We start from the raw sequence: 22,883 nt of genomic DNA, 5'->3' as shown, positions 1-22,883 counted from the left end.
AAAGCGGTAGCTTTGATCTATGAAAGCAGGTCAGAGCACTTGCTTTGATCTTTGACCTATGCAAGCAGGTCAGGGTAAAATTTTGAATTCAGGAGTGTCGCGGGATATCGCAATCTGTGACTGCATTGGTTCTTGTGTAATCTGTAGCAGAACATTTTTTATGCATCCCAAAAGTAATAATCAAATATGCGGTAGAAACTGTATACGCAAGGATTGAGTTGCCAATAGTACAATAAAATACATAAAATACATAAAAACTAAAACTTAATTTTAGCAATTTTATTAATAACATCATAACTGTTTCAGTAAAAAGGAAAAAGCAGGAAAATTACATATTATTTTTATCAAAATGTTACAGCCTGGTGGTCATTCTTAAAAAAAAAGTTTAAGAAATAACTCACACTTCCGTGTGTTAAACAAATACTTAAGAGCGCTTTAAAGAATCTATAAGTGTGCGGGAAAAGGTAATACAGATAGAAGGTGGTTTAATAACAGTATGGGAGGGTTTGTAAATGTTTAACTTATCATAAATAATTAAATAAATAGTTTGTCGCAATAGTGCGGAATTTCGTGGTCCTGGAACGCATAACCCGTGAGTAGTGAGGGATTACTATATGACACGAAAAAAAGCATGTCGCAGGAGAAGCGCTGAATTAGAGGAAAAAATCTATACATAAAATCATTGAATCATAAAATATGACCAACTGATCCAAGGCCAATTATTATGATAGGTGAAGCAAACAAAGTAGTTTGGATTCTAATTTTCAAATTTGGAAAACCCATTTTCAAAGAAAATTTGAGTGAAATCTGTCATTGTAAGTAAATGTTTGAGGGCTTTATTTGAAGCTGAAAAGGGTAAAGGACAGAATTATTGTATCTATCTATTAACTAGAGTATATGTGCCCGTTCATTCAGTGCACAGATACCTGCATTGTTAATTCTGAAGGCCCTGGACAGATTTCATACAACCTGTTAGGTTAAACTTGGAAACACAAGCTAGCTGAATTCTGATTGGATACAACCTCGATAACCTAACTCTAATGTACAGCTCCAGCTCAACGTCTCCAAGACGAAGGAGATGGTGCTGGATTTCCGGCGGGCACCCCCCTCTCCACAGCCAGTGGTCATGGAGGGCAGTGAGGTGGTTGGAAATTACAAAGTACCTGGGACTGCAGCTAGACAGCAGACTGGACTGGTCACTCAACTCGGACTGTGTGTACAAAAAGGGGCAGAGCAGGATGTACTTCCTGAGGAGGCTGGCCTCCTTCAACATCTGTCCTAAGCTCCTTCTCATGTTCTATCAGTCCATCATTTCCAGCATGCTGTCGTATGGTGTTGTGTGTTAGGGTGGTGGGGCCAGGAAAAGAGATATGGACCGTCTGAACAGACTTCACAGAGCAGGCTGAGTGGTCGGGCTGAGCCTGGACTCTGTGGAGACGCTTCTGGAAAGCAGGAACATGTCCAAAGTCAGGGCTATCATGAACAACACCAGCCACCCCCTACACACCACCTTCTCCCAGCAGAGAATCACCTTCAGCAGCAGACTGCTGTCACACAGCGCCTCCACAGGGAGGCTGAGGTCCTCCTACGTGCCCCGTGCCATCAGGGGGTACAATGACTCTCTCAGGAGGAGCGGGGGCGAGGTGGTGAGGTCAGCACGCTGTTGAATGGAGGAGAGCAGATGGGATGTCAGCCTGTGCTGCAGCTTAGTGGGGCCAAGGTATTGTGGTGCATACAGTGACATTAGGATAATGACGTCTTACTATGTAAGAAGGATGCACCTTACCCACCAGGTGGTTCTCCTGCTATCTTTCACTTTTATTCCATTTTATACCCTTTGTATCTTAGTATATGTCCTGTTAGGATTGAATATGTCTGTTAGTGTAGTATTGTATATGTATTGTGGTATGTCCTGTCTTGTGTTGTCAGTGTTTCTTTTTTCCGTCTGTCCACCCGTAGGTCCATCCATCCGTCCATTCATCCATCCATCCGTCCATCCATCCATCTATCTACTACTACTACTACTACTATGGAGACGCCCTGTTGAATTAATCCTCTTTTCTGGTTTGATGTAACATATGGAATGTCACGTCTTGATTAGTCAACCACAGACAGTAGAAGGCGGGTTCTCTTCACCAGTGGTCCCCAACCCTAGGGCCGCGGACTGGTACCGGTCTGTGGGTCATTTGGTGTCCGGGCACACAGAAAGAAAAAATAATTTGCATTACTTCTGTTTTATTTGTTTCGGAGTCTGAAAGGTGTTTTACTTTGAAAAGTGATGTCTGTGCGGAATGACGCACTGACGAATGCGAGCGTCTGTCCCGCTTGACAGGTCTCGGTCACGTGACAGGTTATCAGCCCACACAATTAAGCACCCACAACTGCCCCAGTGTTCTGGATTAAAGTCAATGTACATTATCCTGAGATCGCCCAAAAAGCATCGACAATTCTGCTTCCATTTCCAACCTCCTGTCATTGTGAAGTGGGATTTTCTGCGATGATTGTAAAGAAAACCAAACTGCGGACATCTGGAACACACTTCAGGTGTCATTGTCTTCCATTATCCCTAAATCAGCAGCCCCCAAGCAGTAATTCTCATTATTGTAATTATTATTGTTTGATTGACTTGTTCACCCTTTTATTGGAAATGATAGGTATTTCTCCTATGCTGAAAGCCCTTATTGTAAGTCGCTAAATTTCAAAATAAACCTCATCAGTGCAGTCACTTCAATTGAGTTTTTAATATAATTATTTCTTACAAGTATTCAGTTTACAGAGATGTTGATTATCAATTTATGAAAAAAAGGTAGTTTATTGTCTGTTGATGTCTGCAGACAGTAAAATATTGTGAAATTATTGTCTTACATGACAATGTGGCGCTGAAAGGTTCGGGATGTCCACGTGACATCATGTCCACGTGACATGCGCTTCCGCTCTAACAACCTTGATGTTGCGTCACCAGTGTGACGTAGTGACTCCTCCTCCCGTGAGGCCCGGGGTGGTGTCAACTTATCTTCCCGCGATATTTTCGTCCATGTTTGGGCGACTCTTGTTAGCTAACGCGGATTGCTAACGTTTGGTCACGTAGTAAGGTCGATAGCTAATTAGCTTGAGGACATTTCAAAAGCCGAAGGGCCAGGATGTCAGAGGGTTATCTGTGAAGGATCGAGTCCCATCCGCGGTGAGTGACCGAACCTGAACAGCCGGGTCCGGTGCTCGGTAGCTGCAGTGTAGCAGCTAACGATGCTAATCAGGGACCACGGCTAGGCTAATGTTCGTTCAGCGGTGCTGTAAGAGTTTCAAGTCAATGTCAACCCGGTCAGGAGAAAGTGCTTTAAAGCGGGATGACGTTATTAACAGACGAACAAATAAATGACGTATTTTACTCCTGTACGTGAGGAGCTGTTTATTAAACGGGTTGGTAGTAGGACAGGCTAGCTAACGCTAATGTTAATCATGTAACACTGAATACATCAGGTGTGTTCCTGTGTGACGTCACACCGAGGGGACAGGAAACAGTAACAGTAAACGTGTTCAGATGTTCCCTTCAGGCTGCATGAAAGGTCCCGGAGCTGCAGACGGTTGATGTAATCCGTTCAAAGCCTCCACAAACCGGACTCCTGTCTCTGATTGTCCCGTTCGTCGTTTCAATGCTGTAGTAGAAAGTCTTGTCAGTGGATTAAAAGTTCATCCTGTAAATCCAAGTTCAATGTGAGGGAGAAAACAAAACAAAACAAAAAACAGTGGAATCAGCCTTTAAACATGGAATATCGACACTGTCTGTAAGTTGTAGGTGATTGTTAGATTGTCACTCAGTGTGGTTATTCAATCTATTAATATGAAGCTTTTTTTTTTGTATTTGTAGAGGTTTTGTTTGCTTTCAATTACAGTAGAAAGGCTATGTCAAAATGATTTTTTTATTGTATTTGTAGGAAATCTGTTCTCAAGATATTCTGTATTTATTTATGATGCATTGTGTCGTAGCATTAAGTTATGCTTTTTTTTTTTAACAGGTAAATTTTGGATTTGTGCATGAATTTGTTATCATCAGTTTGCATTTTAAAGTGCACATTTTTAAAAAACATTTAGTTTTGTTTGATTTTAGCAGGAAGTGGGCTCCATGTGTTTCATAGAGACATCTGATGCGTTCCATCCGGCTGTCCGTCTCCGCGTCCGTTATACAAATCAAGATGTTCTTTGGTCCACTGGAATTTCATAGATGACAGTTGTCACTAGATCATTTATTTCTCCACAAACAATCAAAATAGGTGATTGTATGTTAATGTACGAGCTCATGAGCTTTAGATAGGTATAGATACTTTATTGATCCCGAGGGAAATTCAGTATCAACCCAGATGCTGACAGCATTCCCCGTTTTCATCATTGAGACATGTTTCAGTTCATCCATAAGAGTGCTAGAGGATATTTAGCTTGTGTTTTTGCTTTGTGCTCTGTGCAGTGCCATGTCTCTGGTTTTCCCACGTCCCAACTCCAACGCAGTCCACGGCAAGAAGGATAAGAGACTCATGGCGGAAGTGAATGCATCGCCGCTGAAGCATTTTGTCACAGCAAAGAAGAAAATCAATGGGATCTTTGAACAGCTGGGGGCCTACATCAAGGAGAGCGCTGCCTTTCTGGAAGGTATTTTCCAGTAGACCTTCGTCCCTGTAAACCCTCATCAAAGCCGCCGTAGTGGATGAACCAAGTTTTCACTTGTATTGCAAGAAGAACGCAAGGGAGAAATGACTAATATGGCATGAATAGCTTTCTGTTTGTCTTCAGTTACACAATATATGGTCTTTCACCATAATGTATAATGTATGAGTCATAAAGATAACCAGCTCTGATAGCATTAAGCAAAAAGCACTCAGCTGAACTTAGCCAAGGTTCATGAGTCTGTAGTGTGACGTAGTTTAGCATTGTAGAGGTGAAACCTGATGTCTGTCTGATACCTTTCTCCTGTCAGAGACGTACAAGAATGAAGAGCTGGATCCCGTCACCACTGAGGAGCAGGTCCAGGAGGTCCGGGGTTACCTGGCGAAGGTGGCAGGGATTGGAGAGGTGTTGGCCCGCAGACACATGAAGGTGGTTTTCTTTGGGAGGTAAGTCACATCCTTTTTTACTGCTCCCTTTCATGTTTTGGAATTTTTTTTTCTTTTAATCTCATTGATCTTCATTCTCTCCAGGATGAAAAGGATAAAAGAAACGAAAAGATAAAAAGAATAATGATGTGTGTTTTTCAGGACGAGTAATGGGAAGAGCTCAGTGATCAATGCCATGTTGTGTGATAAGGTCCTGCCGTCTGGAATAGGGCATACGACCAACTGCTTCCTGAGGGTGGAGGGCACTGATGGCAGCGAGGCCTTCCTCCTCACCGAGGGTTCTGAGGAGAGGAAGAACATAAAGGTCAGCAGAGTTCCCTGTGGTACGTTGTCACGGCTCCGCTGGTCACGAAGCCTCCATCGTCCAGCGCTGCTCTTCACTGTGTTTGCAGACGGTGAACCAGCTGGCCCACGCTCTCCACCAGGATGAAGATCTGGATGCTGGCAGTCTGGTCTGCGTCATGTGGCCTAAAGCCAAGTGTGCTCTGCTCAGGGACGATCTGGTGTTGTTGGACAGGTCAGAACCGCGCGATCTCTTTGTCATAGAAGACATAACCTGTTTGACCCCAAATGATTGACTCCTAAAACAGAAAACGTGAGGCAGAACATTTCCGCACACTTGTTAAACATTTTCTCACCAGGGCAACCAGGGCAAAAGTGGTGGAGTTTCTCTTTGATTGTATGACTGTATTGAACTTATTGAACTTTGCTCCCCCCCTCCAGCCCAGGGATTGACGTTACCACAGAACTGGACATCTGGATCGACAAGTTCTGTCTGGATGCCGATGTGTTTGTTCTGGTGGCCAACTCGGAGTCCACTCTGATGCAGACGGTGAGACGGGGGAAAGATGAAGTGTCCATGAACCCCCTGCTGTAAACCAGATAGACTTGTCAGCAGCGCTGCTGTAGAGAAGTTAGAAAATGTCCTGCTCTGATTCTGGTTGTGTTCTGAGTTCCGCTGACGCCTGTCATGAATGATGCTGTTTGTTATTGGACAGGAAAAATCCTTCTTCCACAAGGTCAATGAGCGGCTGTCCAGTCCCAACATCTTCATCCTCAACAACCGCTGGGACGCCTCGGCTTCAGAGCCTGAATACATGGATGAGGTGAGTCGTAGCTTCAGCCTACCGGTGTAAAAGTAGCAACTAGAACATTCGTCTCATATTTGATATTTCATGAATAATGTGGTAATAATAAAACAGGAAGCAGTTTTCTTTGTGAAGGGAGGATCTCAGACTGGTATTTACGGTTCACCATCTGGTGTTTTTATCCACACTGTTACAAACGGAGTCCAGCTTCCTGTTGTCTGACGTTCAGTCACAGGTTGATGAAGACATTAAAGTACTAAATACATTTGCGTTAAAAATCTTCAAATTGTCGTTGTATGAGGGGGTGTGTGTGTGTATTTGCACCTTGCTGGAGTTCATACACTCAATCCAGTGTGTTGTTGCCGGCTCAGGTCCGCAGGCAGCACATGGACCGATGCACCAACTTCCTGGTGGAGGAGCTGGGCGTGGTCGATCGGGCCCAGGCCAGCGACCGCATCTTCTTTGTCTCTGCCAAAGAGGTTCTCCAGGCTCGGGTCCAGAAGGCTCAAGGGATGCCTGAAGCGGGTGAGACGACCAACGTCAGCAACACTCGTGTCATTCTGGTAGCCAGCGTGTGGATCTGCGCAAGGCACTTGCAGCCGATCCCAGATGGAGCTGGAACGTGGGGGGGTGGGGGGGTATCTCCAGGCTCACGTTGTTCTCCCTTACAGGTGGAGCTCTGGCAGAAGGCTTCCAGGCCAGAATGTTTGAGTTCCAGAACTTCGAGAGGCGTTTTGAGGTGAGATAGAAGAATAATTTAAAAACCTCCAGAAGAGATAGACGCTAACAGCTTCTAGTGTTTGTGCTCAGCTATGCTCAAACTTGTTCTGCTTTCCAACAATGACAAAGGGGTGTACTCAGCTTTGACTCTGTGTGTCATCTGTGTGAAGGAGTGTATCTCGCAGTCGGCTGTGAAGACCAAGTTTGAGCAGCACACAGTGAGGGCCAAGCAGATCTCTGAAGCCCTGCGCCGCATCATGGACTCCGTCCATGTGGCTGCTCAGGAGCAGAGGTGAGTCCACTTCCTCCCATCCCGTCATGAACCTGTTTTCAGCAGGATGGTGTGAAAATTTTTACAGCCGTTCAGATTGATCACATTTTAGTAAAGATCAGCACAGAAGTTGTAAATGTTCTCTTTTATTGTGTAGTAATGTGTAGAGATATTATTACAAATGTAAAATTTTCCGTTCTTAAAGCTGCGTTTTTAACATACAGGATGAGGATCAGTTGAGACGTGCTTGGTCGTGTAGTTAACTGGCTGTTAACCCCACAATCATAATAACTCTGCCCCAAACGTAATAGCAGTCACCGACCACAAACGTAAAACCTCGGGTTTGGGTTAATTTCCCACAAACGTAATAAATCATTGTTACAGTAATCCCTCGTTACTCGCCGTTAATGCGTTCCAGGACCACCCGCAAAAAACTGAAATTCCGCGATATAGCGACAAACTATTTTATCACTTACGGTAATCTAAACATTTATGAACCCTCCCCATACTGATATTAAACCACCTTCCATCTGTATTACCTTTTCCCAAACTCTTTATCGACTGTTTAAAGCTCTTTTGTATTAAAGAAAAGTGTTTCTTTAATACACGGAAGTGCGTTGCGTTCTGTGAGTCTCTGAACACAACACATTCCGGATGCTGACAGCCAATAGCATGCGTGTACGGTATCACGTGACTACCTACTAAAAATCTGTGATGTCGTGAAGCCGCGCATCTTGAAGCGCAAAATAGCCACGTATTACCGTACTTTACACCTGACACCTCCCCCACATTGGACCATGTGTAGCTGGTCGTGTCGTCATCCCTCCCATCATGCAGCTCTCTCTCTCTTTGTGTGTGTGTGTGTGTGTGTGTGTTAGGAACTACTGCCTTCTCACCAAAGAGGACCGCCAGAACCGACTAGAGTTCCTCGACAAACAGCTGGACCTGCTGACGATGGACTGTAAGTGCAAGATCAAGAAGATCACAGAGGAGGTGGAGAAACAGGTGAACCCCAGGATGACGTCAGAACACGCCAGTGATGTCATTCTTCCACAAGCAGCGGGTTCCAAGTCTTGTTCTCTGCTCACCTCCAGGTGTCCAACGCCATGGCTGAGGAGATCAGGAAGCTTCATGTGCTGGTGGACGATTTCCACCTGGACTTCCACCCGTCATCGGTGGTGCTCAAGGTGTACAAGAACGTGAGTGTTCCATGTTTGAGCAGCACTGTCATGTTCGTGTGTGGTATTCGTGTCCATTTTGGACATTTGGCTCATTTGGACGGGTTGTTTACGCTGTAAACAAAAAGCACATTGGCCAATGGGTGACTAGATTGTTCACATGTGATGTAGTTGACATCTCCAAAGACTTCAGACCAAACTAGACTTCTCATTTCTTTGCATCGGCCTCCTGGAAACTTTAGATTTAACTTAACCCAATGGCTGCCAGCTCTGTACCACTTCATGTCCTTCGGTGGACTTTCTCAGACGCTCCAGACATTTTTATCGGTGTGACTGATCACAGGATGCTTCGCTCAGAGCGACGCCGTGTTCGCTCGCTGGTGAGCTCTGACATACACAAACTGTGTTGCATCATAAGCTGCCGCTACAATGGAAACGCATTGTACTTCCAACGACCGGAAAACGACGTTCGTGCTTAGAACTAGCAGAAGTCTTCACATGTTCACTTCATCGTTTGTGTTTGTGTGTTCAGGAGCTCCACCGGCACATCGAGGAGGGTCTGGGTAAGAACATGTCAGAGCGGTGCTCCACCTCCATCACCGGCGCCCTGCAGGCCACCCAGACCGACATGATAGGTATCACTTAGAAGGCTCCTCACTACACACTTTTATGGCTTATACAAAAGTCAGTCAGTTTATTAGTGCCTTGTGTGTCCGTGCGTGTGTCCAGAGGGTCTGAAGCCTCTGTTGCCTAGCGCCGTCAGGGAGCAGGTGGACAAGCTGGTTCCTCGCCAGTGCTTCAGCCTCAGCTACGACCTGGCCTGCGACAAGCTCTGCAGCGACTTTCAGGAGGACATCAGCTTCCACTTCTCTCTGGGTTGGACCATGCTGGTCAACCGCTTCCTGGGACCCAAGAACACCCGGCGAGCCCTGATGGGTTACAACGACCAGGTAAAGCTGCTTCAGGAACTTGAAGAACCTCTCCCGTTCTGGAAGCCGTCGTTACTTCTGCTCTGGAGGGAACACTTATGCCCCTTTAGAACTTCTCTGGTCACTCAATGCTGAATGGTTTTAGCTCCCAGAGCTACGTCCGCTCTCGATGCCAGGAGGGCAGGAACTGTTTCAGGCCACCTTCTGAGCTTCTGGTGACTTCTCTGTCTCAGTCTAAACAGATGATGTGTTTAGAGTGATTTAGGGGACTCCAAACTAGTCCTTATTTCAATCAGTTTTCTAAACTGTTTAATCTGTTTAATCAGTCAACAGTCTTTTGCATCGGATTAGTTTTGTGTGGTTTTGTTTGGACCCTGAGCTCAGCTCCGTTCCTTCTGCAGGTCCCTCGAACTTTGGCCCTGACCCCAGTCAGCACCAGCATGCCTCCGTTCCCACAGAGTTCTGTGACCCAGGAAGAGCTCATGGTTTCCATGGTGACCGGTCTGGCTTCCCTTACGTCTCGCACGTCCATGGGCGTCCTTGTCGTTGGCGGAGTGGTGAGGAAACACACAAACACAGCGTGTCACCAGTGTGGAAGTGTGGAAGTTAATCTAGAGGCGGGCTCATCCGTCACACGGCGCTGTGTTGCTACGTGCAGATCTGGAAGGCGGTCGGCTGGCGTCTGATCGCCCTGTCCGTGGGTCTGTACGGCCTCCTGTACGTCTACGAGAGGCTCACCTGGACCACCAGGGCTAAGGAGAGGGCCTTCAAGAGACAGTTTGTGGACTATGCCAGCGAGAAACTGCAACTCATCGTCAGCTACACCGGATCCAACTGCAGCCATCAAGTCCAACAGTGAGTCCACACCGCCCGTCACCGCAGTGCACCCCAGTATCACGTCAGGTTCACCAGGAACCTGGAGAACCCCGCTTCGGAACCATTGAATTCCCCCAGCCAACTGTCCGTGTCGTGCTCTGACCTCTTTTTGTGTTGCCTGTGCCGATCAGGGAGTTGGCGGGTGTGTTCGCTCAGCTCTGCCAGCAGGTCGACGTCACGCGGCAGAACCTTGAAGATGAGATCAGCGACATGAACAGCAAGATCGAGCAGCTGGATGGCCTGCAGAGCAAAGCCAAGCTGCTACGGTAGGAAACACACACACACACACACACACACACACACACACACACACACACACACACACACACACACACACAGGTGTCTAACGTCTGCGTTCCTCTTCCAGGAACAAGGCGGGCTGGCTGGACAGCGAGCTCAACATGTTCACGCAGCAGTACCTTCATCACAGCAAGTGATACTGACAGATACCTGAGAGACGGCCGAAGGACAGTGTCCCACATGGGGGAGGGGGGTCGGTTGGAGTGTCTGAGACACTAGGGGGTGGGGGGTGGAATGCGGACCCTACAAACAGGATCAACTACTAATGGAAGCCACGGCATGAAAACGGTCCGACGAAGCCAGATCCCAACTCCTTCACCAGCGACGTTTGTTTCTGACTCTTATCGCTTCGATCTGATTCCGACTCCTGAGCGGTCGCCGCCCCTCCCCCTCCCCCCTGTCTGTCCTCAGGTGAGACTCGTGTCCCGTTCTGTATATACACCGAGACCTGTCAGACGTCCACACCGGGGAATGGAGGACGCTTCCTCTGAAGGTCAGGTTCTTTATGTCTCCTGATGTCTCTGTGCGGCTTCAGAGGACAAGGGAGACGGACACGCTTCATAATTTGTGTGTCTTCTTCCACACGTGTGTCTTCTTCTGAGTGCGTGTGCACGGCCAAACCAACACTGTGTTAGTCGATCACTGACGTCACTGATGTGTTGCTCCTAGCGGGAACGAACCATCAGCTAACAGCCTCTTAATAAAGGGGGGAACGATGCGCTTGCTGTAGTTTCTCTGGAGTGGTAGAGGAGTAGGACGGTAGGCCTGGATAAAGGTAGGACACTTTAAAGGTGCGTTCACTGTGGGTTTGGCTCTGGACCAGATGTAACCCTCAGATGGACGCTACACACAAAGAAGCTACACAGTGAATTGTGGAGAGAGCAGGAACACTTCCTTCAGAGGGAAAGCTCGCACTTTATCAGGCTGCTGCTTGTTAGTTTTGTTTTCTGATTCACTCATGTCATTGATGGGGGGGGGTCCCCTCAGTTATAACCCACAAACTGGTTCACTAAAGTGACGTCATTTGTCTGCATGCAGTGGATGTTGTGTTCGTTAATGTGTACGTACAAAATGATAGTGATGCTAACAGCTAATAGCATATCAAACTGTGTGGACTGGTTTCATTCTGACAATAAAAGCAACAGATCATCTAAACCTAAACTGATCTGACTCCTCATTGTCTTCAACACGTGAACTTAAGTGGAATTTAAATATTTTATAACCCTAATGTTAGGGTGATCTCTGGATTTTTTTTAAACTTTGCGTTTTAAGTAAAACTTTAAACCAGTGACTTCTCAGCTGCTGTCTGATCGCTTGTTGCGTTCTGAGCGAAGACCTTCCGGTTCTCCAGTGACCTCTGATGGCTTCCAGCAGTTTCGATGATAGTTTCCAAACCTAGCAGTTCAAGATTTCATTGCCAAAAAGTATATTTACTTGAAACAGTTGTTTTATTTTTGTGAAATTAAAACTAAAATTGCATCATGGCTCCTTTTAAACAGATTTTCATTACGAGAAAAGCAAGTTTTCAAGACGTCAGACGTCAGTGGCTTCTTCAGAAGACAACATGTGGACTTGAGACCGGTTTGTCTTCTGAGGTAAAGTCCCTGATGAGAGACACACTGATGCTCTGAGTCACTCCAAAAAGAAAAAGAAAAAGCAAGTACAGAAACGGAAGTGTCTTCATTCCTAAAAGGATCAAACTTCAACTAAAATGAAGACGTCAAGAATATCTGTTTACAAATACTTGAATGTCATTATCTAGAAATCACACATTAATTAATCGTCGGACGGTAACAATTTGCACGTCTTGACTTGGTGGGCCCTGCAGTCTATTTGAGGCCCCGGAGCCTCCTCGTGGATTCATGTACATAGTGGTCCTCCTTAACCCTACCATCTCCTACAATCTGGAAAAGCAATGGGTCCAGATCAGCGCCTGTCATGAAGTAATGAAAGAAGTGACTGACAGAGTGATTGACATATCCGAAGCCCACCTGTGAGAACACCCCCCTCTCCTTGGATAAGGGCGTGTTCATCCCCAAGGTGAAGTTAGTGTTCAGGTTAAGGTGTGTGGCAACGTCCTGGCTTAGAACTAGACACTGAAAGTTACACACACACACACACACACACACACACACACACACACACACACACACACACACACACACACACAGACACACACACACACAAACTGGTGGTTCAGTGTCAGTGCTATCCATGGTCCTGAAACATCTGAGCAGCAGCTCCTGAACACGTCTTCCACAATAAATACACATCTTATTAAAAAAAAAAGCTCCAGTTACATATTTCAGCATTTCTTCATGTACTTTTTCTTAACTCGGTCTGAATGTGGCGGCTCCTCTCTTGGGTCTTGCGGGTAGGTTCTAGACAATCAAAGACCTCGGCGTGTCGGCACGCTGTGAGGTGGCAGCCCAACCAGCTGAATATACTACGGAGGGCTAATAACCCAACCAGAAGAAACCCTTTTGTAAGCTTTGTGTATCTGGGGTCCATAGTTACAGACGATGGGGACCTTAAACCAGAGATTCTCTGCAGAAGGCTCCTGGCAGCATCAGCCCTGCAGTCTCTCTGGAAGCCACTCTGGCAGCATCAGACCAGACGAAGCTCCGAATTTACAACTCTGCCGTACTCTCCATCCTGCTCTACGGCTTGGCATGATGGCTCTTAAACAACCCCCTGGTTTCCAGTATAGATGATAGCAGGGCTCTCCGAACCATCGAAAACATCAGGTGGCCCTAGCAGGTTTCCAACAAAGTGCTTCGAGATCGCACCCAGAGTTTCCTGCCTGGCTGCGCATCGTTGCAACCGCTGGTTTGGTCATGTCCTCAGCCTTCCTCCTGATCATCCAGCAAGTTTCCCCACGCCTCACGCCTTCAGTCAGCTGGGACAGGTTCCAGCTCCCTACGACAGTGGATGAAGCGGTTGTGGAAATGAATGAATGAATGAATGAATATCTGAATGTGTACATTTACTAATTTACTCATACATTTAATTTTTGTTTGATTGTGGAACTTTCCTCCCTTTATGCCTGAATGAAAAGAACGGAAACCCCTCCCAGCTCTCCTCCAAGGGGTCCAGTCCAGAGCAACGGACTGTCTAAGCTGGTGATGAGGAGACTCACCAACCACACACTGCTAACGCCATCTGAAGTGTCCACCCTGCTCAATCTATAATAGAAGGTTCCCTTTATTCACATTCTAGAACAGCCACACCTGTTAATGGCAGCTCCCCTCTATGATCAGTGCACTTGGTAAACGGCTGGGAAATATTTAGTAACCTGGACAGTAGGCTACAAGGAGGTGTTGATATCATTGGCTAAAGCAGCCTATTAGAATCATTTCAAAAATTAGATGTTTGATCAAACCTGAAACCAATATTGCCAAGGTTCAAAGCGTCGTGATAATGTTTAAGGTCATTACTACAATTACCAAGTCAGATGTTTGTGATACAGCTCTTTGTAATTCATATGTTAATTCTCTTTAAGCTGATTTTTAAATCTTTGTGAGATTAAACTCTTTTGTGATGTCTAGGCCATCCAGACTTCAGATGTTACCTCTCCTTGAGTTCATCTTTAAATCTTTGGTGGATAAGTATCTCTTGTGTTGACTTCCCAAATCCAGATGTTGATTCATTTTGAGTTAATCGTTAAATCTTTCAGTGATGGAACACTTCTGTGCTGTGTCAACTTCTCATAGTGTTAGAATAATGTATATAATTGATCTCATATTTACTCTTTTATACTCCTTCAACCATATAATCTACTCTTTTATATCCCTTTAATCATATAACCTCATATTTACTCCATTGTATTCCTTTATTTTTTACATCATGCCAGGTGTTGATTATATCAGTTTTTCGTCCCCCATCCCTTAGAGAATGAATGTAAATAGGGACAGCCCCAAATAAAAAGAGGGTTTGGCAGAGAGATGTTGGGAGCGGATAGACATCTGTAACTGGGCACATCTCTGTTCGTTTCCCCTCGCGAGTCTAACTGTTGTCTTCTCCTTTTTGAGTGTGTTTTGAATGTTTTAGGTTGCCTGAACCTGACACATAGTTCAGATGTTCTGTCTCTGGGTTAATCCTTAACAATCTCAAAAGCAGAGCTGACGTATCACAAACATCTGAATTACAAAGAGCTGACGTATCAAGAACAATTTTCTCCTTTTATCAATGATTTAATAGCCTCTTAGAATTGGTAATTGTAGTAATGATCTTAAACATTATCGCGATGCTTTGAACCTTGTTAAAAGTGGTTTCCGGTTTGATCAAACATTAATTTATGACAGAAATAACTGCAATAACTTCTACCTGACTTAAAGGATCTGCAGACAAATATATATGAGTTTTAATTTCAAAGAGTTAAAAATTTCCCCGATTCAGCAACAGAGGACCAAACGGAGAAACAATGTCTGCAACATCAACTCCTTCCTTTGACTCTTTTATGAAACCATTCCTTTCTTCCCAACCCTTTCTTTTATGAAATGTTATTACAGCATTAAATCAGAGAAATTGCAAATAATCTTTTGTCATAATCCCCATACCTCTGGCCCACCTGTTGCAAGCGAGGCTTACTTGAGACATACGTCTTCTTTTTACTGACCAGGTCCACTAACATCACCGATCTCTTTGGTACATCTGATAAGGCCAAAGGGCAAGTGGTTTTATTCTTAATTCTACTGATTTTTATTACAAAGGTCACAGGTAAACAGTCCTCTCATTGTGGTGTTGTCCACATCAGGAGTGAATCTATGACACTATTTTTAGGTGAAGCAGAATTCCATTTAACTCCCACCTGGATGTAAAGAAATGTTCGTGTTGTAGCTCCTGAGAAATTTATGTTTTATTCGTGGACATATTTTTCCGTTCCTCCAAAGAGACCACTGCTCTATTTTCTCCACCCTATTGACCTTGTGGTTCCGGTCAGGAGAGAAGTAGCCCCGCCTCTGTCCTCTGTCACGTCCGCAGAGGAGACAGATTACTCTGTGGGAACCAACAGCTCCTCATTCAGTCCAGAACTTGTGATCTGAAGATGAGTGGAAGAGGAAAGGGAGGAAAAGGACTCGGGAAAGGAGGCGCCAAGCGTCACCGGAAAGTTCTCCGTGATAACATCCAGGGAATCACCAAGCCCGCTATCCGCCGCCTGGCTCGCCGTGGTGGAGTGAAGCGGATCTCCGGTCTGATCTACGAGGAGACCCGCGGTGTGTTGAAGGTGTTCCTGGAGAACGTGATCCGTGATGCCGTCACGTACACCGAGCACGCCAAGAGAAAGACCGTCACCGCCATGGATGTGGTGTATGCTCTGAAGAGGCAGGGACGCACCCTGTACGGCTTCGGGGGCTAGACCGCTAGTGACGTCATCAACCAAAGGTCCTTTTCAGGACCAGCACTGTTCAAAGAGTCCAGTTCTGTCAAAATTATTAGTACAAAACCTAATGTGTGCATTCAACTGACAAAATTAAGAACACATGGTTACACTAAGACCCTGATCAGACTAGTTGCCTATGTCCAAACTAGCAGGAACTAGTCTCGCTAGAACTGGACTAGTTTGACTATGTTATAGTGAGACCCCCCCCAGGTGAAACCGATCCACGCCGTTTCCTTTATCATCTGTCCAATAAATGGCTACCACGTAATGGAAAGAACGTTTCTGGTACTGCTCAGGGGACTATGCCAAATGTAGAGACAGGCCAACCGGTCTTGGTTTGGAACCTCTGTTTTAGTTTCTAATCTGAAATTACAGGTGTTTTTATTCTGTATTCAGAAGAGTTTTCCAATGTTTTTAAGTATACAATATCTAAAACTAAGACACCAAAAACATTTTTATCAATGCCTTCATAATTTGAAGCATTCTGTGTGTTTCTCCCCAAACCTCAACACAATGACATACGGTATTAAAGATTAAACACACTTTATTGTCCACACAAACAGGGAAAAATCTTTTACACTCCTTGTTGTACATGCACGTACATATATATGTGTTAGTAGCACAAACACTGTATACAGGCCCCTATAAACACAACACACACTAGGGGCCTGCTGGCATGCAGTTAATCACACATGATTAATAACCACACATGACTGGGGGAGGCCGAGTGATGGGTCGCGACTTCGGGTTACAAGTTAGTAACACAATATGTACACTTGTTCAAAAACTTTACTCATGTTGAAAAAACAATTCAATGAATTAAAATCACACACAACACCAATACTTTTACACAATTTCCAACTGAATTTATGATTTACAATTACTCCCAAGAATTTCATTTAGATGAATGCTCATGTTTGTTTGGCAACGTTTTTATGCCTGATGCCCTTCCTGCAGCAACTCTGCATTTATCCAGGCTTGGGACCGGCCCACAGGTGACAGGTTTGTGCCCCCGTAGGGCTGCAGATGGTGGGCATTGAACCCAGAGCAGCATACATGTGAAGAATGAGCTGTCACCGAGATACATTCCAGATTCGCATGTCAACTTATTAAATACTGAACTAATATTCAAATGAACGACTTTGGTCCACGCCTGAACCATGTGTGACTCCAGAAGTTACTTCTAAAATGTGACACTATTAAAGTTTCCACACTGGAACCTAGTATTTAAATAATAATCTAGTTCAGTGGAATATATTAATACAGGTGATGATGCTGCTCTTGAGATTCCAGCCGCAAAAGCTGTAGCAATCTTCATTATTTCAACAAATCAATCCCAGAATGTAACACCTATATTCTGTTTCATGAACTTGTAAACAAAGAACTGAACCTAAATCTGCTGAACACAGGAGAAGCTCTGATCAGTGAATGAAGAGGCTCTGAAAAGAGCCGTTGGGGTGTCAGCGGGGCTGTGACGTCAGTCTAAGCCCTCTCCCCGCGGATGCGGCGGGCCAGCTGGATGTCTTTGGGCATGATGGTCACCCTCTTGGCGTGGATGGCGCACAGGTTGGTGTCCTCGAACAGGCCCACCAGGTAAGCCTCGCTGGCCTCCTGCAGAGCCATGACAGCGGAGCTCTGGAAGCGCAGGTCGGTCTTGAAGTCCTGAGCGATCTCTCTCACCAGACGCTGGAAGGGCAGCTTCCGGATCAGCAGCTCGGTCGACTTCTGGTAGCGACGGATCTCTCTCAGAGCCACGGTACCGGGCCTGTAACGGTGAGGCTTCTTCACGCCGCCGGTGGCCGGAGCGCTCTTCCGAGCTGCTTTGGTGGCCAGCTGCTTTCTGGGGGCTTTGCCTCCAGTAGACTTACGAGCGGTCTGCTTGGTTCTCGCCATCGTTTCTGGCTTGTCTCCACAGGAACACAAGAATGCTGCAGAGACAGGAGAGCCGCTGGTCTTAAAGCGTCCGAGCGGCTGAACAGCGATGAGGCGGAGTCGGACCTCCGACCACTGGTTGGTGGGGGGCTCCTCCTGGAGCTCAGCTCCGCCCTTTCCGGCAGGGAGAGTGGCGCGCTCTGCTCCATATAACTGAAGGTGGCGGTGGTCCGAGTCCCATTTTCTGTGAGCTGCATCTCTAGAGAAACCAGTCAACATGAGTGGACGTGGTAAAACCGGCGGTAAAGCCAGAGCTAAGGCCAAGACCCGCTCCTCTCGTGCCGGGCTCCAGTTCCCGGTCGGCCGTGTTCACCGGCTGCTGCGTAAAGGGAACTATGCGCAGCGCGTCGGTGCCGGCGCCCCCGTCTACCTGGCGGCTGTGCTGGAGTACCTGACCGCTGAGATCCTGGAGCTGGCTGGAAACGCTGCCCGTGACAACAAGAAGACTCGGATCATCCCCCGTCACCTGCAGCTGGCTGTCCGCAACGACGAGGAGCTCAACAAGCTGCTGGGCGGGGTGACCATCGCTCAGGGCGGCGTGCTGCCCAACATCCAGGCCGTCCTGCTGCCCAAGAAGACCGAGAAGGCTGCCAAGAAGTGAACTGCTGGAGCCCACAAGCTGCAACACAACGGCTCTTTTCAGAGCCACACAAGGCTGACAAACAGACACGTTTTTCCTCCACATTTCACCATCAAAAATCATGAACGCAATTCAAACAAGTTCTGAAACTGCTCAGTCTTCAGGGTTGAACATTTCACCACTGGAATTTGATCAGATTATTGAAACCCTACTGACTACTTTAATATGTACAGGATGCTCAGTCACTCATTTCAGTGGCTTTGATACACTTCATTCGAATACAATTTATTTTCAACACTTTCTGACAAGTGTGTAAAAAGCCTCTGACTAATTCTAGAACAAGCAGGCTACATGACTAGTAAAGGATTATAATCATTTAGACTTTAGAAATCTGGAGTCAAATAAAATTCCTCAGACAATGAGGGACTGAAGACTATCTTCAAAAAAATTGAAAGGTAAAATAAGGATTATAATGTAAAATGATCATGGAATACAATTTATTTTCATTTGTTTCTAATAGAAGTTTGTAAAAACATTTGAAGAAATTCTAAAAGAAACAAGCAGGTTTCATGACATTAGTCACAGATTATTCATTTAAATTGTTCAGAAATCTAGAGTCAAATAAAAACTTTTCAGACATTGAGGGAGTTATGAAGGAAACAAGTTTGTCCATAGAATTAAAACAACCAGGAAACAACCTGTTCATGTGGTTTAAAGTCTTCTTTTTAAAGTGGAATTATTTTTACTAAGGTTGAAGGATTCTCAAGACTCGTGTGTCCTGCTCTATTATTATTTGTGTAAAATAATTTTAACCTTTACTTTAAAAAAGAATACACCTTTAGGAGGAGATACTTTATGATGTAGTTAAAAACTGCTTTATTGTTATTTAATTGACAAATTACATTTTAGTTCACAAGTTATTTTTATAATTTCAAAATTACCCTTTAAAGCTGACTGACTTTTACTAACAGGCTCCATATTTTAAAAGTTCTCTAATCTTAAGAGGATGTTAACATCACTTCAGCTTCTGATGATTCTGAGCGTGAACCAGATCAGAAATTAGTCTCCCTGTTCCTCCAGCAAAGACACACATGGAATATCTTCAACCAACCTAAAACGACTCCAGTTGGGTTTTGTTTTTTGTTTGGTTTATTTCAAAGGGGACAATACATTTCCATAAAACACATGATTACACATGGTTAAAAAAGCCAGAATTAGCCAGAAGGCTAGTTTTCATCTGTATTCCCCTGGCCATGATTTATAAAAAGCAGCAAAATAGTAAAATACATCTACAATATGGTGAAAATGTACATATTCAAACACTTATTGTACAATTAAAAGATACATCACATAACATTATCAACATAACATTCTGATTTATATCACACTGATTGTGTGTCTTTATATGGTATCTGTTCATAAAAGATAGTTCCAATGAATAATTTTAGTTTTATCTGTATGGGTCAGTGAGAACCTGAATTTAAGACGTATTCCATTTTAATTTATCAACATCACCCAATGAAAAATAATGCTTTTTTTAGGCTTCTAAAAACCATGTTATGTAAACTATTACACTGGATATGTCACTTTTTCTAACATGAATACAAACCAGTTCAAAAGAGAATAACAGCAGTTTGTGTGTTTTCATTAAAGGTTCTTGTTTGAACTTTATTGTCGTTAGAATTGTGTTTCTGGTCTGTTTGTCTCCAGACTGCAGCTTCAGCAAAGACGAATCAAGACCCCGACCCAAAGAGAGACGGAGACCCCCTCTAACCCCGTGATCAGCTCCACCAATCACAGGAAGGAGACCACACAGTCTGCTTTGAATGGAGTCTGTTCAAATACAGTCACTGTGGCGCGTCGGGATTCATTTCTGTGTGATCAGAAAGAAGAAGAATGCCTGAACCAGCGAAGTCAGCGCCCAAGAAGGGCTCGAAGAAAGCCGTGAGCAAGACCGCCAGCAAGACCGGCAAGAAGCGGAGGAGGACCAGGAAGGAGAGCTACGCCATCTACGTGTACAAGGTGCTGAAGCAGGTGCACCCAGACACCGGGATCTCGTCTAAGGCCATGGGCATCATGAACTCGTTTGTGAACGACATCTTTGAACGCATCGCCGGTGAGGCCTCTCGTCTGGCTCACTAAAACAAGCGCTCCACCATCACCTCCAGGGAGATCCAGACCGCCGTGCGTCTCCTGCTGCCCGGGGAGCTGGCCAAGCACGCCGTGTCTGAGGGCACCAAGGCCGTGACCAAGTACACCAGCTCCAAGTAGACCTCCTCCTGCTGACCCCCCAGCCCAACGGCTCTTTTAAGAGCCACCACCTCCTCAGGAGAGCTGATCCGGTGCATCATGAGTAGCAACAGGTGTCTAATATACGGTCTTGTCTATCAACAATGTATAATAGGAAATTAAATGCTACTGTGTTGGATGTCGGTATACTAAATCATAATTTATGTCAAATGTTTTTCTGAAGTCTGTTCTGCGCAACGGGTTAATACATGGACTCTGGATTGTTCACCAGTGGGAAGAACGAGTAACAAAAATTAATATCCACAAAAATTGTCGGCAACGTAAAACCCACAGACCCGGCTGAGAACACAATAGTTACTACAAAAACAAAATCTGTCACCGGAGAGGGAGAGGTCATCCAGAATCGATGCGCCGCTTCCTGGTGGCGTCCAATAATAAACTGAATAGGTGTTTATTCAACTCATGTTAAATTAAAAGCGTGTATGAAACTAAATTGTTGGCAGTGATTTTAGATCATCATTGTTGAAAGCTAAATATATTAATTAACTTGTCAAAGTGTTGATTTTTAATAATTGTTATTTCCAAATAAGCAATTAAAAAAATTTTTTTTAAAATGTATGTACATGTCGCATTTCTCAAACAGTCGTACGTGTCATGTTGATGTTTGGTAAAATACACATAAAACTTCCTGTCATGAAAACATTAACTGTTTTTAGAGTCCAGCACATTCAAAGTTTTAGATACTGAATTATTAAAACGTTAGAAATACTATTTTGAATCAAGAATACAAGTTAAAAAATGTTGAATTAAATAAAAATAGTTATTTTACAGTTGAGTGTCTTTGAAAGAATGTTAGAACTACTGTTAAACACAGAAGTTTTATATTTGGGAGTTATTTAACAGAATGGATTTAGTGATGATTTAAAATTGTGTAGATCTGTTGATTTTCAGAACGCATTAAAACGTAAAATAATTAAGCATTATAATGTAAAATGATCTGAATTGACCAAGAATTACTTAGAAAAAATCTTTACTTCGTTTCGTTCTCTCTCAATGTTGATCATATTCTGGGTAATTTAATGGATTGTACAGGATGGGAAAAATAAAACTGCAACCGATCCATTTTTTTATCATGTCGCCCACAATTTTTGTGTGTTCTATCTAATAATGCTTTGTCAGCTGAATGCGTTCAAATGTTCTACAGTAGATTTAACTGAAATAAAACATTATAGGAATTCAATTAATGAGAATGAACTTTCAGTGAACATCCCGGTGTTTTTGTTGTGAGAAATATATTTAACTTTTTACATATTGATTTATTTCAATTACACATTTCTGCAAAGGAAAGAGTAAAAATGAGTTGGATATTGTCAAAATAAATTTGAATAAATTATTTATTCTTATGCAAAGTGACTGTTGTTTATGAAGTATGTGGTCAGCTGCTGATGGTGAATGAGTGTAATGTTAGTGAATGAAGTGAGTTTGTAGCTCATCAGTAGTGATGTGGTTGTTCAGCAGTGATGGTGGTGTGGTGTGAGAGGAAGAGTTGATGTGATGATGATGATGAGCTGCATGCGTTTGTTTTGAGGAAAGCTCTTTCATGTGGACATGGGGGCTCTAAAAAGAGCCTTTAGTCAGACGTGTGTTGATCACTATGATGACAGCTCACTTCTTCTTGGCTGCTGCCTTCTTGACTTTGGGCTTAGCAACCTTCTTGACTGCTTTCTTGGCTGCGGGGGTCTTGGTCTTCTTGGCCACTTTCTTGGGGCTCTTGGTGGCCTTCTTGGGGCTCTTGGCTGCAGCTTTCTTGGCGGCTGCAGGTTTCTTGGCCTTCTTGGGGGACTTCTTAGCGGCTGCCGGCTTCTTGGCTGCCGCCGCCTTGGGCTTTTTAGCCGCTGGCGGTTTCTTGGCTGCGGGCTTCTTGGCTTTAGACGCCACTTTCTTGACGGGCTTCTTGGCCTTGGGTTCGGCTGCTTTCTTGTTCATCTTGAAGGAGCCTGACGCCCCGGTGCCCTTGGTCTGGACCAGAGTCCCTTTGGCCACCAGAGCCTTGATGGCCATGTTGACCCGCGCCTTTTTCTTGTCCACATCGTAGCCGCCGGCAGACAAAGCCTTCTTCAGGGCAGCGGCTGACACGCCACTCCGCTCCTTGGACGCGGCCACTGCTTTCAGGATCAGCTCGCTGACGCTGGGGCCAGACTTAGCCGGTCTGGGGGCCTTCTTCTTGGCTGCTTTGGCCGGGGCCGCGGCTGCTGCTGGAGCTTCTTCTGCCAT

At 44.9% G+C, this 22,883-nt stretch overlaps 6 protein-coding genes across 6 annotated transcripts; 4 read left to right on the top strand and 2 right to left on the bottom strand.

Moving 5' to 3' along the window:
* Positions 1-2,992: 2,992 nt before the first annotated feature.
* On the top strand, positions 2,993-11,625 carry mfn2 (mitofusin 2). Its single transcript, XM_068343952.1, has 18 exons — positions 2,993-3,181; positions 4,460-4,641; positions 4,967-5,102; positions 5,244-5,406; positions 5,495-5,619; positions 5,826-5,934; positions 6,101-6,208; positions 6,562-6,715; positions 6,862-6,929; positions 7,081-7,202; positions 8,060-8,186; positions 8,276-8,380; positions 8,892-8,994; positions 9,089-9,309; positions 9,690-9,845; positions 9,947-10,143; positions 10,296-10,430; positions 10,532-11,625. Exons 2-18 carry the CDS (start codon positions 4,464-4,466, stop codon positions 10,599-10,601), a joined length of 2,277 nt encoding a protein of 758 aa, XP_068200053.1. The 5' UTR covers positions 2,993-3,181; positions 4,460-4,463; the 3' UTR covers positions 10,602-11,625.
* A 3,875-nt stretch (positions 11,626-15,500) lies between these two features.
* LOC137588758 (histone H4) lies at positions 15,501-15,873 on the top strand. The gene has a single exon (XM_068306030.1). The coding sequence runs from the start codon at positions 15,512-15,514 to the stop codon at positions 15,821-15,823; it is 312 nt and encodes a 103-aa protein (XP_068162131.1). The 5' UTR covers positions 15,501-15,511; the 3' UTR covers positions 15,824-15,873.
* Positions 15,874-16,597: 724 nt separating this feature from the next.
* On the bottom strand, positions 16,598-17,770 carry LOC137611876 (histone H3). The gene has a single exon (XM_068340022.1). The coding sequence runs from the start codon at positions 17,738-17,740 to the stop codon at positions 17,330-17,332; it is 411 nt and encodes a 136-aa protein (XP_068196123.1). The 5' UTR covers positions 17,741-17,770; the 3' UTR covers positions 16,598-17,329.
* A 226-nt stretch (positions 17,771-17,996) lies between these two features.
* LOC137587945 (histone H2A) lies at positions 17,997-18,434 on the top strand. The gene has a single exon (XM_068304641.1). It carries the CDS (start codon positions 17,997-17,999, stop codon positions 18,378-18,380), a length of 384 nt encoding a protein of 127 aa, XP_068160742.1. The 3' UTR covers positions 18,381-18,434.
* A 1,818-nt stretch (positions 18,435-20,252) lies between these two features.
* Positions 20,253-20,755, top strand: LOC137610929 (histone H2B 1/2-like). Its single transcript, XM_068338853.1, has one exon. It carries the CDS (start codon positions 20,256-20,258, stop codon positions 20,499-20,501), a length of 246 nt encoding a protein of 81 aa, XP_068194954.1. The 5' UTR covers positions 20,253-20,255; the 3' UTR covers positions 20,502-20,755.
* Positions 20,756-22,274: 1,519 nt separating this feature from the next.
* LOC137611120 (histone H1-like) lies at positions 22,275-22,883 on the bottom strand. Its single transcript, XM_068339153.1, has one exon. The coding sequence runs from the start codon at positions 22,881-22,883 to the stop codon at positions 22,275-22,277; it is 609 nt and encodes a 202-aa protein (XP_068195254.1).

This window comes from Antennarius striatus, chromosome 2, assembly GCF_040054535.1.
Source record: "Antennarius striatus isolate MH-2024 chromosome 2, ASM4005453v1, whole genome shotgun sequence".
Taxonomy (NCBI): domain Eukaryota; kingdom Metazoa; phylum Chordata; class Actinopteri; order Lophiiformes; family Antennariidae; genus Antennarius; species Antennarius striatus.
This window is presented reverse-complemented; position numbering and strand designations above follow the sequence as displayed.